General features: G+C 39.9%; 2 protein-coding genes across 2 annotated transcripts; both read left to right on the forward strand.

Annotated features, from left to right (window-relative positions):
* Window positions 1-10,842: 10,842 nt before the first annotated feature.
* LOC138887074 (uncharacterized) lies at window positions 10,843-11,727 on the forward strand. The gene has a single exon (XM_070168787.1). The coding sequence runs from the start codon at window positions 10,843-10,845 to the stop codon at window positions 11,725-11,727; it is 885 nt and encodes a 294-aa protein (XP_070024888.1).
* Window positions 11,728-12,627: 900 nt separating this feature from the next.
* Window positions 12,628-13,570, forward strand: LOC138887075 (uncharacterized). The gene is made up of 5 exons (XM_070168788.1): window positions 12,628-12,718; window positions 12,844-13,026; window positions 13,121-13,264; window positions 13,349-13,495; window positions 13,563-13,570. The coding sequence occupies exons 1-5, from the start codon at window positions 12,628-12,630 to the stop codon at window positions 13,568-13,570; spliced, it is 573 nt and encodes a 190-aa protein (XP_070024889.1).
* Window positions 13,571-14,182: the final 612 nt, after the last annotated feature.

A 14,182-nucleotide genomic window follows, 5' to 3' on the forward strand; every position in this document is an offset into this window, starting at 1 on the left:
CAAGGTTAGACAAACTAATTACCTTGAACCAAGCTCAACTAATCGGTAACAATGCCTTTTCCACGATTTTTCAACTCCGAATAGCCCAAATCTAGCCAAAAGCAATTACATACTATAAATACAACTATAAGAAACTAATCTAATAAATGAAATCAAGGCTTAAAATATGAAGACTCATTCACTCACGAGTTCACTCGTACCAAAATTATCCAAACCCAATATCAAAATCCCAATCAAAACTCAAACACTTAGTTGAAGAACTTCTCCCATTTTTTCCAAAATTTTCAACCCAAATCCGAAATTAAAGGATGGAACTAATGATAGATGAGTGGAATATAACTAAAAATAAGTGAAGAATCATTACCCAATTGATGACTCTGAAAATCTCTCAAAATTTCGTCCAAATCCGAGCTCTTTATCTCAAATTTTGATAAAAATAGCCAAACTTTCGATTTTGAAATGTTTAATATTGCTCAGGCGTTCCTTCTTCGCGAAAGCGGAAGAACCCTCGCGTTCGCGAAGAGCAACTTACTCTTGCCCAGAAATCCTTCATCGCGAACACGATGTCCTTATCGTTAATGCGAAGGTCAGTCAACTCGATCCTACGCGAATACGGGACCAACATCGCGAGTGCATAGGCAAAAGGGCCCGGGGACCTAGTTGGCCAATTTCTCTACGCGAACGCGGGACCTCCATCTCGAATGCGTAGACCAACTACCTCAATGCTTCGCGAACATGAGACCTCCATCACGAACGCGAAGCACAAAATCCCACCTGCCTCCAGTTCCTCTTCGCGAACGTGGGACTCCTCTCGCGAACGCGAAGAAGGAAACCAGAACTGGAGAACACCAGAAAATGTGCCATCTTTCCTAAGTCCAAAATGATCCGTTAACCACTCGAAATCAACCCGAGGCCCCTAGGACCTCAACCAAACATACGTACCAGTGCTAAAACACCATACAAACTTAGTCGAGCCCTCAAAACACATCAAACCAAAACAAAAACATGAATCACCCTCCAATCCAAACTTAATGAACTTTGAAACTTCAAACTTCTATAACCAATGCTGAAACCTATCAAACCACGTCTGATTGACCTCAAATTTTGCATACAAGTCATATTCAACATTATGACCCACACCAACTTTCGGAATCAAAATCCGACCCCGATATCAAAAAGTCCACTCCGGTCAAAATCTCTAAAAATTTGACTTTCGCCATTTCAAGCCTAAATCAGCTACGAACCTCTAATTCACAGTCCAGACATGCTCCTAAGTCCAAAATCACCAACAGAGCTAACGGAACTGACGAAACTTCATTCCGGAGTCGTCTTCACACAGTTCTAACTACAATCAAAATCCTAAGACTTAAGCTTCTATTTTATGGATTAAGTTTCCCAATTCACTCCGAAACCACAAATAAAACCTCCTGGCAAGTCACATATGCATAAAAAGATATGGGGGGAAGCAGTAAATAGGGGATCGGGGCTATTAGTCTCAAAACGACTGACCGGATCGTTATATCCTCCCCCTTTTAAAATAATCGTTCATTCTCGAACGAGCATAGAGACATACCTGAAGTGGTGAAAAAATAAGGATAACGGCTGCGCATATCATGCTTGGTCTCCCAAGTCGCCTCCTCGACCGACTGACCCCTCCACTGAACCTTCATTGAAGCAACGTCTTTGACCTCAGCTTTCGAACGTGTCTGCCTAAAATAGCCACCGGCTCCTCAACATAAGATAGATCCTTGTCCAACTGGACTGAGCTGAAATCCGACACATGAGACGGATCACCGTGATACTTGCGGAGCATAGAAACATGAAATATCGGATGAACTCCTGCTACACTGGGAGGCAAGGCAATTTCATAAGCGACCTCCCCAACTCACCGTAACACCTTGAGTGGACCAATAAACCTTGGGCTCATCTTTCCCTTCTTTCCGAACCTCATAACGCCCTTCATAGGAGAAACCCGGAGCAAGACCCACTCATCAACCATGAATGCAACATCCCAAACCTTCCGATCCGTATAACTCTTATGTCTGGACTGGGCAGTGCGAAGTTTATCCTGAATCACCTTAACCTTCTCCAAAGCATCCTAAACCAAGTTTGTACTCAGTAATCTAGCCTCGCCCGTCTCAAACCAACCCACTGGAGACCGACACCGCCTACCATATAGAGCCTTATACAGTGCTATCTGAATGCTCGACTAATAGTTGTTGTTGTAGGTAAACTCCGCAAGTGGCAAGAACTAATCCTAAGAACCTCTAAACTCTATCACATATGTATGGAGCATATCCTCTAGTATTTGAATAGTGCGCTCGGACTGTCTGTCCGTATAAGGGTGAAATGTTGTGCTCAACTCAACTCAAGTACCTAACTCATGTTGTACGGACCTCCAGAACCGTGATGTAAATTACGTACCCCGATCAGAGATGATAGATACCGGCACGCCATGAAGCCTGACAATCTCGCGGATATAAACTTGAGCTAGCTGCTCGGAAGAATAAGTAGTCATCACAAGAATGAAATGAGTTGACTTGGTCAGCCTATCTATAATCACCCAAACTGCATCAAACTTCTGTTGAGTCTGTGGGAGTCCAACAACGAAATTCATAGTGATTTGCTCCCATTTTCACTCTAGAATCTCTAATTTCTGAAGATATCCACCCAGTCGCTGATGCTCATACTTCACCTGCTGGAAATTTAGTCACCGAGTTACATATTGCGCTATGTCTTTCTTCATTCTCCTCCACCAATAATGCTGCTTCAAGTATTGATACATCTTTGCGGCACCCGGATGAATGGAGTACCGCGAACTTTGAGCCTCCTAGAGAATCAACTCACGCAATCCGTCTACATTGGGCACACAGAGCCTGCCCTGCATTCTCAATGCACCATCAACTCAAACAGTGACCTCCATAGCATTCTGTGCTGAACCATGTCCTTAAGGACAAGCAGATGGGGGTCATCATACTAACGCTCCCTGATACGATCATAGAGACGACTGGGAGACCACATAAGCCAAAACTCGACTCGGCTTAGAAATGTCCAATCTAACAAACTGGTTGGCCAAGGCTTGAACATCCAATGCCAATGACCTCTTTGCTGCTGATAAATATGCTAAGCTCCCCAAACTCCCCGCCCTAGGACTTAAGGCATCAGCCGCCACATTGGCCTTTCCGGGATGTTATAGAATAATGATATCATAATCCTTAAGCAACTTTAATCACCTCCACTAGCGCAAGTTAAGAACCTTCTGCTTGAACAGATGTTGCAAACTCCGGTGATCAGTGTAGATATCACAAGGGACACCGTACAAATAGTTCTGCCAAATTTTCAAGACATGAACAATAGCTGCTAACTCAAGGTCGTGGACAAGATAGTTCTTTACATGCACCTTCAGTTGTCTGGACGCGTAGGCAATCACCCTACAGTCTTGCATCAACACCGCACCGAGACCAACCCACGACATATCACAATATACAGTATAAGACCTTGAACATGTAGGATATACCAATACTGGGGCTGTAGTCAAAGATGTCTTGAGCTTTTGGAAGCTCTACTCACACTCATCTGTCCACCCGAACGGAGCACCCTTCTGGGTCAGCCTGGTCATAGGTGTTGCAATAGATTAAAAACCCTATATAAATCAACGGTAATACTCCGACATACCAAGAAAACTCTGGATCTTTGTAGCTGAGGACGGTCTAGGCCAACTCTACACTGCCTTAACCTTCTTCGGATCCACCTTGATCCCTTCACTCGACACTATGTGATCCAAAAATGCCACTGCGTCTAACCAGAACTCACACTTTGAGAATTTTGCATATAACTTCTTTTCTCTCAAGGTCTGAAGCACAGTCCTCAGGTGTCGCTCATGATCCTCTCGACTCCGGGAGTATACTAGAATGTCATCAATAAACATAATGATGAATAAATCAAGATAGGCTCGAAATACATTGTGCATCAAATGCATAAATGTTGATGGGGCGTTGGTCTGCCCAAATGACATCACAAGGAATTCGTAATGAGCATACCAAGTCCTCAAAGCAGTCTTCGAGATATCTGGCTCCCGAATCTTCAACTGATGATAACCTGAACGCAAGTCAATCTTGGAAAACACTCTGGCACCCTATAACTGATCAAATAGGTCATTAATACGAGGTAAATGATACATGTTCTTCACTGTAACTTTGTTCAACTGGCGATAATCAATGCATATACGCATAGAACTATTTTTCTTTTACAAACAAGACCGGAGCACCCCAAGGTGATACACTGGACTGAATGAAGCCCATATCAAGCAATTCCTATAACTGTTCCTTCAACTCCTTCAACTCAGGAGGAGACATACGATATGGAGGAATAGAGATGAGCTGAGTGCCCGGCGACAAATCAATACCAAAGTCAATATCTCTGTCGGACGGCATGCCCGAAAGATCAGCTGAAAAAATATCGGGATAATGCCTCACTACTGGAACTGACTTAACTGTAGGGGTATCAATACTGACATCTCTCACATAGGCTAGATACGCGTCATACCCCTTCTCAACCATTCGTTAAGCTTTAAGAAATGAAATAACTTTGTTGGGAGTATAATTGAAGGTACCTCTCCACTCTAACCGTGGTAAGCCTATCATAGCCAGCATCATAGTTTTGGCGTGACAATCAAGAATAGCATAATGGGGCGACAATCAGTCCATGCCTAAGATAATATCAAAATCTACCATATTGAATAATAATGAATCAGCTCTAGTCTCAAAACCACTAAGAACAACAAAACACGATCGATACACATGGTTAACAATAATAGAATCTCCCACAAGTGTAGACACATAAATAGGAGAACTCGTAGAATCACGGGATACACCTAAATACGGAGCAAAATAAGATGATACATCTCTATGACAGACCAAAACAATACCTGTAATGACAGAGTCGGAAGCAACTATCTTTGTACGAGCAGGAATAGCATAATATCTAGCCTGGCCTCCCCCTCTAAGGTGACCTCTGCCTCCCTGACCTCTACCTTGAGCTAGTTGAGTAGGTGGAGTGGTAGCTGGTGCTGTAATTATAACCTGAGGACCCTATGGAGCACGCGGTGCCTGAGAAGTCTGTGAAGGTGCATCCCTCATAAGTCTAGAGCAATCCCTCACCATATGGAGAGTGTTGCCACACTCAAAACAAGCTCTCGGAAGGCGTGGCTGTTGTGGATGGCTCAGGACGGGTCTGCTGGACTGACCGCTGAAAGCACCCCATGTAGGAGGCGCACTAGATACTGGAGGTGCATAATATAGCTCCTAGGGCCTAGGAGTAGCCGGAATACCAAAGGGGGATGGAAGTGGTGAAAGAAGAGGGCAACTCACATAGCCTCTACCATGGCGAACTGCAGCTAGGGCACGAGTACCATTATAAGAGCCAGACTCTCGAGACCTCTTGGCCTCCCTCTCCTCTCTCTCTCCCGAGCAAGCATGCCCTCCACTCTCCTAGCAATACTCACAACCTACTGGTACGAGATATCCATCTCCAACTCCCGGTCCATGCTAATCCTGATGCTGGGATGGAGCCCCTCAATAAACCAACGGACCCTCTCTCGAACTGTAGCAACCAAGGCTGGTGCATGTCTAGCCAAATCACTGAAACGAACCGCATACTCTGACACAGTCATAGCACCCCAGAGAAACTGCTCAAACTCAGTACGCCATGCATCTCTGAGGCTTTGGGGAACATACTCCCTAAAAAACATATCCGAGAACTGATTCCACGTAAGTGAAGCTGCCTCAGCCGGACTGTCCTATTCATAAGCACGCCACTAATGATAGGTTGTTCCTCTAAGATGGAACGTAGTGAAAGAAACCCCACTCGACTCTGCTATGCCCATAATACGGAGGATATAATGGAATTCCTCAAGAAAACCTTGAGAATCCTCTAACATCAAACCACTGAAAGTAGGAGGGTGGTACTTCTTGTACCTCTCGAGCCTACGCTGTTACTCCTCAAATATTGCTGCCCTTCCCTTAGGCTGAACTGGGGCTACTGGTGGCACCGATATAACCTCTGGAATGTGATAGACTTAAAACTGCTCCTCTGGGGTGCGGTCATCGGGTGTCTATGCTCCTCCCCCGGCCTGAGATGTGGCAGGAGCAAGGGAATCAATCCTGCCTGAGCTAGACTGCCCAACATGCTCAAGAACTATGCAAGGGTCTCCTAAAGAGTTGGTGCAGTAGTAGGCGTCTCAGGTGCCTACGCTCTGAGTGAAGCTGCTGGTGGATCCGCTGTAGCAGCTCGTGCGGGTGCTCTGGCTGCACCACATGGACATCCTTGGCCTCTACCCCGACCCCGTCATCTCGCGGCTCTAGCAGGGGGCGTGGGTGCCTGGTCATCTGATCCAGCTGTACGTGTCCTCACCATCTGTGAGAGAATAGATGACAGAAATTTAGAATTTCGAAGCCAATAATTTCGCACGACAAGGAATCAAAAGAAGTGAAATTTGCCTAACAGTTCCATAGCCCCCCGAAGATAAGTACATACGTCTCCGTACCGATCCGCGAGACTCTACTAAACTTGCTTGTGACTCACAACACCTATGAACTTAGAGCTCTAATACCAACTTGTCACGATCCAATCCTCCTCCGCAAGATGTCGTAACGGCACCTAGCCTCTACAACTAGGTAAGCCTAACATTTGTGAAAATAACCAAAAATGAAAGCAAAACCTTAACAACTAACAACAATAAATATTTAAATAACTGATAGAAATGTCGCTTGGCATGTACAATAACCAACTCTCGAAATGTACACAGAATTTCTCAAGACCCGAACCACCATAAGTCACAAGCTTCTAAGAATTTATCTAACTGTTTCAATATATCAGTAACTAGAAGGAGTAATTGAAGAACAACATAAAAGGGATAGAGGGGGACTCCGAGGTCTGAGTACGCAAGCAGATGTACCTTGAAGTGTCCGGAGCAGTAGAAAGTACACAACTAATAGCAGGGCTGGCAGGAGGTACCTAGATCTGTACACGAAAATATGTGCAGAAGAGTAGCATAAGAACACCACAACGATACCCAGTAAGTGCTAAGGCTAACCTCGGTCGATAGTGACGAGGTCAGGTCAGGTCCCTACTGGTATATATAAATTAAATAAGACAGATTAAAAATATCGCAGTATAATAAGAGACTGAAATTTAACAAAAATAAAATCCCAGAAGAATAACAATAGAGTACACTGGGGTAAAACAACAGGAGATCTCTCGAGATACCGTCTCGTAGTCCCAATAGTAAATGTGTAAGGGGATCCCTCGGGATACAGTCCCGTAGTCCCAAAGTAAATATGCAGGGGGATCTCCCGGGATATCGTCCCGCAGTCTCAGAGTAAATATGCAGGGGGATCACCCGGGATACCGTCCCGTAGTCCCAAAGTAAATATGTAACTCAAAACAATGGAATAACAAGTACAACAAGAAAATCCTACAGTTTAGACTAAGTACACGTCAAGGAAGAACAGAAAAATACACTAAGCACACTGCACAAAGTTCAGATAAGCATTTAAGACAAGTAGACATGTTATACTTGGCTAAACATGATAACTACACATACTGGTATAACTCAATCAAGATGAAACAAGTTATTACTCAGTAAAAATCAAATTTTACAATAAATAGCCCGTGTACGCACTCGTCACCTCACGTACATGACGCTCACATATCACAACGGTACCAAATCCTAAGGGGAGTTTCCCCACAAAAGGTTAGGCAAGCCACTTACCTCGAACCAAGCTCAATCAATTGGTAATAATGCCTTTTCCACGATTTTTCAACTCCGAATGGTCCAAATCTAGCCAAAAGCAATTACATGCCATAAATATAACTATAAGAAACTAATCTAATTAATGAAATCAACGCTTAAGCAAGAAATTAGAAAATTGCCTAAAAAAGTCAGCCCAAGCTCACGTCCCGGATTCGGGTAAGAGTCACAAAATAAGAACACCTATTCAGTCACGAGTTCACTCGTACCAAAATTATCCAAATTCAACATCAAAACTCAAAAATTTAGTTGAATAACTTCTCCTATTTTTCCTAAAATTTTCAACCCAAATCCGAAATTAAAGGATGGAATTAATATAGATTAGTGGGATATAACCAAAAACAAGTGAAGAATCATTACCCAATTGATGTCTCTGAAAACCCTCAAAATCTTGTCCAAATCTAAGCTCTCAATCTCAAGTTAGATAAAAATGGCCAAACCCTCGATTTTGAAATGTTTAATACTACTCAGGCATTCCTTCTTCGCGAACGTGGAGGAACCCTCGGTTCGCGAAGAGCAATTCACTCTAGCCCAGAAATCCTTCATTGCGAACGTGGTGTCCTTATCGCGAATGCGAATGTCACTCAACTCGACCCTATGCGAACGTGGGACCAACATTGCGAACGCGCAGGCAAAAGGGCCTGGGGACCTAGTTGGCCAATTCCTCTACGCGGATACGGGACCTCCATCCTGAATGCGTAGACCAACTACCTTAGTGCTTCGTGAATGCGGGACCTCTATCGCGAACGTGAAGCACAAAATCCCACCTGCCTCCAATTCCTCTTCGCAAATGCGGGACTCCCCTCGCGAACACGAAGAAGGAAACCAGAACCGGAGAATACTAGAAAATTTGCAATCTTTCCTAAATCCAAAATGATCCGTTAACCACCCGAAATCAACCAGATGCCCCCGGGACCTTAACCAAACATACCTACCAGTCCTTAAAAACCATACGAACTTAATCGAACCCTCAAAACACATCAAACAATAACAAAAACACGAATAACCCTCGAATCCAAACTTAATGAACTTTGAAACTTCAAACTTCTACAATCGATCCGAAACCTATCAAACCATGTCCGATTGACCTTAAATTTTGCATACAAGTCATATTCAACATTACGGACCTACTACAACTTCCGGAATTAGAATTCGACCCGATATAAAAAAGTCCACTTCTGGTCAAAATCTCCAAAAAATCGACTTTCACCATTTCAAGCCTAAATCAGCTACAGACCTCCAATTCATAGTCTAGACACGCTTCTATGTCAAAAATCACCCAACGGAGCTAACGAAACTAACAAAACTCTATTCTGGAGTCGTCTTCACACAGTTCCAACTACAGTCAAAATCCTAAGACTTAAGCTTCTGTTTTAAAGACTAAGTGTCCCAATTCACTCTAAAACCACAAACAAAACCTCTTGTCAAGTCACATAAGCAGAAAAAGATACGACAGAAACAGTAAATAGGGGATCAGGGCTACTCTTAAAACGACCGACCGAGTCGTTACATCTCCATCTCCATCTCCATTAATTTGTTCTTAAACATCTTCATCTATTATTTTATTTTTGTGAAATCTCATTTCTAAATTAAAACATGCACCCATATTAATAATATGCTCTTTTGATGTTTTATAAGCTTTAAGCTTAACACTTATATTTCTCAGTCTCTACTACTATCACTAGCTAATTTACTGCTACAAGTGCTAGAAGTTGTATTAAATAACTTACAACAATAATAAAATATTTTATTCAGATCTTTAGAATAAACTAACCATATTTTCCTTTTTCATGAAATTATACTTTTTTAATATATTAGAATATTTTAAAATAAAAAATGAACATATACATCTATTTAATATTAAGAAAATTTGGGCTCCCCATAGGGGTGGGGCCTCAAACAGTTGCTCAACTTGGGCCGTCCCTGTCTTTGTTAGTGAAAATGGCGTGTAGTAGCCACTAAATAAGGGTGTATTTAATTTTTATCCACTATTTAAAATGCTTATCAAAAATAGCCACTACTAAGGGAGAAAAGACACAATTACCCTTTCTATATTTCTTGTATAATCCCAAAATCGACGAAAACCCTTATTTTCATTCGTTCAGAGTTCAGACGAGAGCGGTTCAGGGTTTCGTATTCTGCGCTTCTTCATCTTCCTCGCATGCAAACTGCAATCTCAGTTAAACTTCTGCTCATTCATCTTCTCCGTCATCTTCTGTCAATCACGACTGGTAATATGTTTTTTTTATGCATTTTTGTTTTTCTTTATGTGTAAGTTGGTTCAATGTCGTGTGAAGTATGTGTGAAATTTCAAAAATTAGCATTATATGTTGATTCAGTGTAGTATATTTTGTGTGATTCTGTTTTTGATAAATTTTTAGTGTGTGAAATTTGAAATGTGTTTGTGGTTGATTCAATATATTTGATTATGTAGGTATATTTCATAAAAATAGTCGTAGAAATTCATAAGCTTACTGTGATTATGAATTTTCAGTTAACTGTGTTCATTAAATGTAAGGAAGAAACGACATTAAATTTTGTAGTTGGAATTCAAAGTTAAGGACTGATTGTCCTTAACTTTTGCACATGAAACTTGAAGTTAAGGACTAAGTGTCCTTAACTTTGGATGTTGAAAGTATAAGTTAAGGACTGTATTTCCTTAACCTATGCACTTACAATTTAAAGTTAAGGACTGATTGTCCTTAACTTTTGCACATGAAACTTGAAGTTAAGGACTAAGTGTCCTTAACTTTGGATGTTGAAAGTATAAGTTAAGGACTGTATTTCCTTAACCTTTGCGCTTACAATTTAAAGTTAAGGACTTATTGTCCTTAACTTTTGCACATGAAACTTGAAGTTAAGGACTAAGTGTCCTTAACTTTGGAAGTTGAAAGTATACGTTAAGGACTGTATTTCTTTAACGTTTGCACTTAAAATTTAAAGTTAAGGATTGTATATGCTTAACTTTTAAACTTGAAATTTTAAGTTAAGTCCTAATCTTTGTTTGTTTTTCCTTCTTTTCTAGTGTTATAATGGAAGGCGATCATTTGTTCGATTTTGATGATTGGCGTAATTTTCTGGTATATTGGAAAGGAGATTTTCAATATAAGGAAACAATTAAAAGTTTTCTGTCGAATAGCCAATGGAAGAAATTGAGGGAAAGTATTTTTGGCAACTTCTTCAGATTACAAAGTGTGAAGTTCTCGGGTAAACTTATGCACTGTGTATTGCTTTCTGAAATTGTTAGTAATGAACCTGATTCGATGACCTTCAAGGTATTTGACCGCGATATTAAGTTTACTCGTGATGCATTCCATATTATTACTGGTTTGAAGTCTTATTCGTCGCTTGACATGAAAGGTTTAAATGAGAAAGAGAATAGGCTTTTAAGAGTCTATTTCCCTGGAAAGGACAAAATTGAGTTGGCTGATTTGTATAGTTTTATTTCTAGTCACCCACATGGTACAACTTCATCATTTGCTGGCAGTGATGATGATGCTTTGAAGTTGGTAACACTCTATTTTATTGAGTCGGTTTTGATGGGCAAGAGGAAAAATAGGAATGTGTCGGAGCAAATAATGAAAATTGTTGACGATGATGCACTTTGCGCTTCCTTCAACTGGGGCTGTCTTGCTTATGAGACGCTATTAAAATCATTGAAGAGTTGCTTGAAATCAAATGAGAATGATGTTGAGAAGGAGAAAGAGAAAGAAAAAGATAGTGATAGCTACAGTTTAGTTGACTTTCCTTTTGCGTTTTGTGTCTGGATTATGGAAGTACTTCCTATTTTCCAAGAGAAACAATTTGTGAACTTCAAAGAAGCTAGTTATCCTCGAATGTTATGTTATTCTGAAATGAAGTCTCCACAATTTGATGCTCTTTGTAGAAAATATTTCCATAATGAAAAAGTAAGTTAATGTAATTACTATCTCTTTTTTTGTTTATTTGTTTTAGTTATGTATACTTATGTTTAGTTTTTCTTATATAATAGGTGTTTAAGTTGATTGAGGTGTCACTCTTTATTCCCGTGGAAGAAGAAGATACAAAGCCATTTGTGTGGAGGAGCCAGTTTCACAAGATCGAGGCTCAAGGTCTTCTTCCACACAATTTGACGAAGGCGTACTTAAGGAAATTGTTAGAGTATGTGTTTCTGCCTTTGAATAGTATTAGTTTTTTATTTGATTATTTCTTGCTTACGAACACCTTTTTTTTATATTATGTTTTTTGATTCAGAGATTATCAGAGAGTTTTAAGAAGGATTTGCAAGCAGAAGTTACCAGAGTTAATCAGAAAATTGTTGTATCAGAAAAAAGATTGAGAATGAAATCAAGGTAATTTCAGTTAGTCCAACTTTAGGATTTTGTGTCCTTAAATTTTGAACTTGGAATTGAAAGATAAGGACTTCTTGTCCTTAACTTTTGAACTTTGAAATGAAACTTAAGGACATCATGTCCTTAAGTTTTGAACTTGGAATTCAAAGTTAAGGACTTCTTGTCCTTAACTTTTGAACTTGGAGTTCAAACTTAAGGATTGCATGTCCTTAAGTTTTGAACTTTGAGTTCAAACTTAAGGACTGCCTGTCCTTAAGTTTTAAACCTGTCATTCTCTTTGTAACTTAGTTGCTTTCTCAGGATTTAAAGAAAACTCTAGGATCAAAGCTTGATACTTTGATGAACATGTTTGGGAAAGTTGATCAGATGAACACAGATAGAGAATCTAGTGTTCCAATTAGAAAATATTGAGTTGATGATCATTGTCGTGCTACTGAGCCTACTGGCATATTCAACCAAGATACAAGTGGTGTTGAACGTAATGATATGGATGTGCATGCAGAGGGTCAGTATGAAAGAGAATTTAGAGATGCACATCTAGATGATGAAACTGAAAATGTTACTGATATTGGGAAAGGTTAGATATAGATTTTGATTTTTTTTCGTTGAAATGTATATTCAGTAGATTAATACATATAAACTATGCATGTGCATGCAGAAGTTGAAGATCTAGGAGAATATAAACTATGCATGTGCATGCAGAAGTTTGTGGAGTGCCGGAGAAAATTTGTAGAGTTTGTGGATTGCAATCACAGGAGGATTTAACAAGTCCATTGGGGACAAGTGTCAGCGAGATTGTATGCAAATGCTTAGAAGGAACGTATGATCTCTCTACACCGCTGTCATACAAAGAAAAATTTGGAGTTCAAACTTGTGCCAGTCAAGGTTAGATAAAATTTTCATTATATATTGTATCTTTATTTTAGTGAATTATTAGAATGGGTATTAATTGCAAATGTTACAGTATCTTTTGAAGCAGCAAGCGAAGAAGCTGGAGTGCAGTATCAAGAGAAAACTGGACTACAATCTCAAGACATAGGCAGAAGTGAGATTGGTTCCAAATCTATAGATGCAACATGTGATGATGATGATGTAGCTGGAATGATCTTGGATATTGCAAATGGTTAGGCAGTGCTTTTTTAATTTTATATATGTTTGTTTTAATTAAAGATTATTAACATGTTAGCTCTTGTAAATATTTTTGCAGAATCTTGTCAACAAGCATCTAAAGATCATGGTGAACAACTGCAAGATAAAGAAAATGTGGAATTGCAAGAAAAAGAAAATGTTGCACGCAATATTTTAGCTGAGTTGTCTCTTGAAAAAATACAAGAAGGTACTGCGGAGAAGACAGGTACTGATTGTGCCCTAATTATTATATGTACAATTGAAATTTTGTCTCTTCATTTGACCTGTTGTAGAAAACTAATATGAATATGTGTGTGTATATATATATATATATATATATATATATATATATATATATATATATATATATATATATATATATATATATATAGTGTCGCCAACAGAGGAAAACAAAGAGGACACCAATGATGACGATTTTAACCAATATACAAGGAAAAGAAAGAGAGACAGTATTGGTTATGATGGTCCGTCATTTTCTCTTCTTACTCCTACTCCTCCAAGTACACAAATGGACATTGATGCGACTTTGACTATGGAGGGTGAAGGAAATATTGAAGAAGAAGTTGGTCGAGGTAAAAGGAACAAGAAGTTAAGCTGGCAGTTGAAATCTCCTTTTGATAAGGAAGGAAAAGCAGTAAGTTCCAAGGCAGACAATCAAAATACTCCGAAGAGTTCAGGTTGGATAAAATCAACCTATACTCGTAGGTGTATTATTCATTATGCCACAAAAGATGAAAACTTAGTGAAGAAATTCATTGTGTGGTTGGGCAAGGAGAAAAGGAGAGGTCGCAGAAAAGAGTAATTCTCTTAATGTGTTTCACTACATCCTTAACTTCTGTGATTGTAAGACTAATTTTAGGACTAACTGTCCTTAACTTATAGATTCAAGTTT

This window comes from Nicotiana sylvestris, chromosome 3, assembly GCF_000393655.2.
Source record: "Nicotiana sylvestris chromosome 3, ASM39365v2, whole genome shotgun sequence".
NCBI classification, from domain to species: domain Eukaryota; kingdom Viridiplantae; phylum Streptophyta; class Magnoliopsida; order Solanales; family Solanaceae; genus Nicotiana; species Nicotiana sylvestris.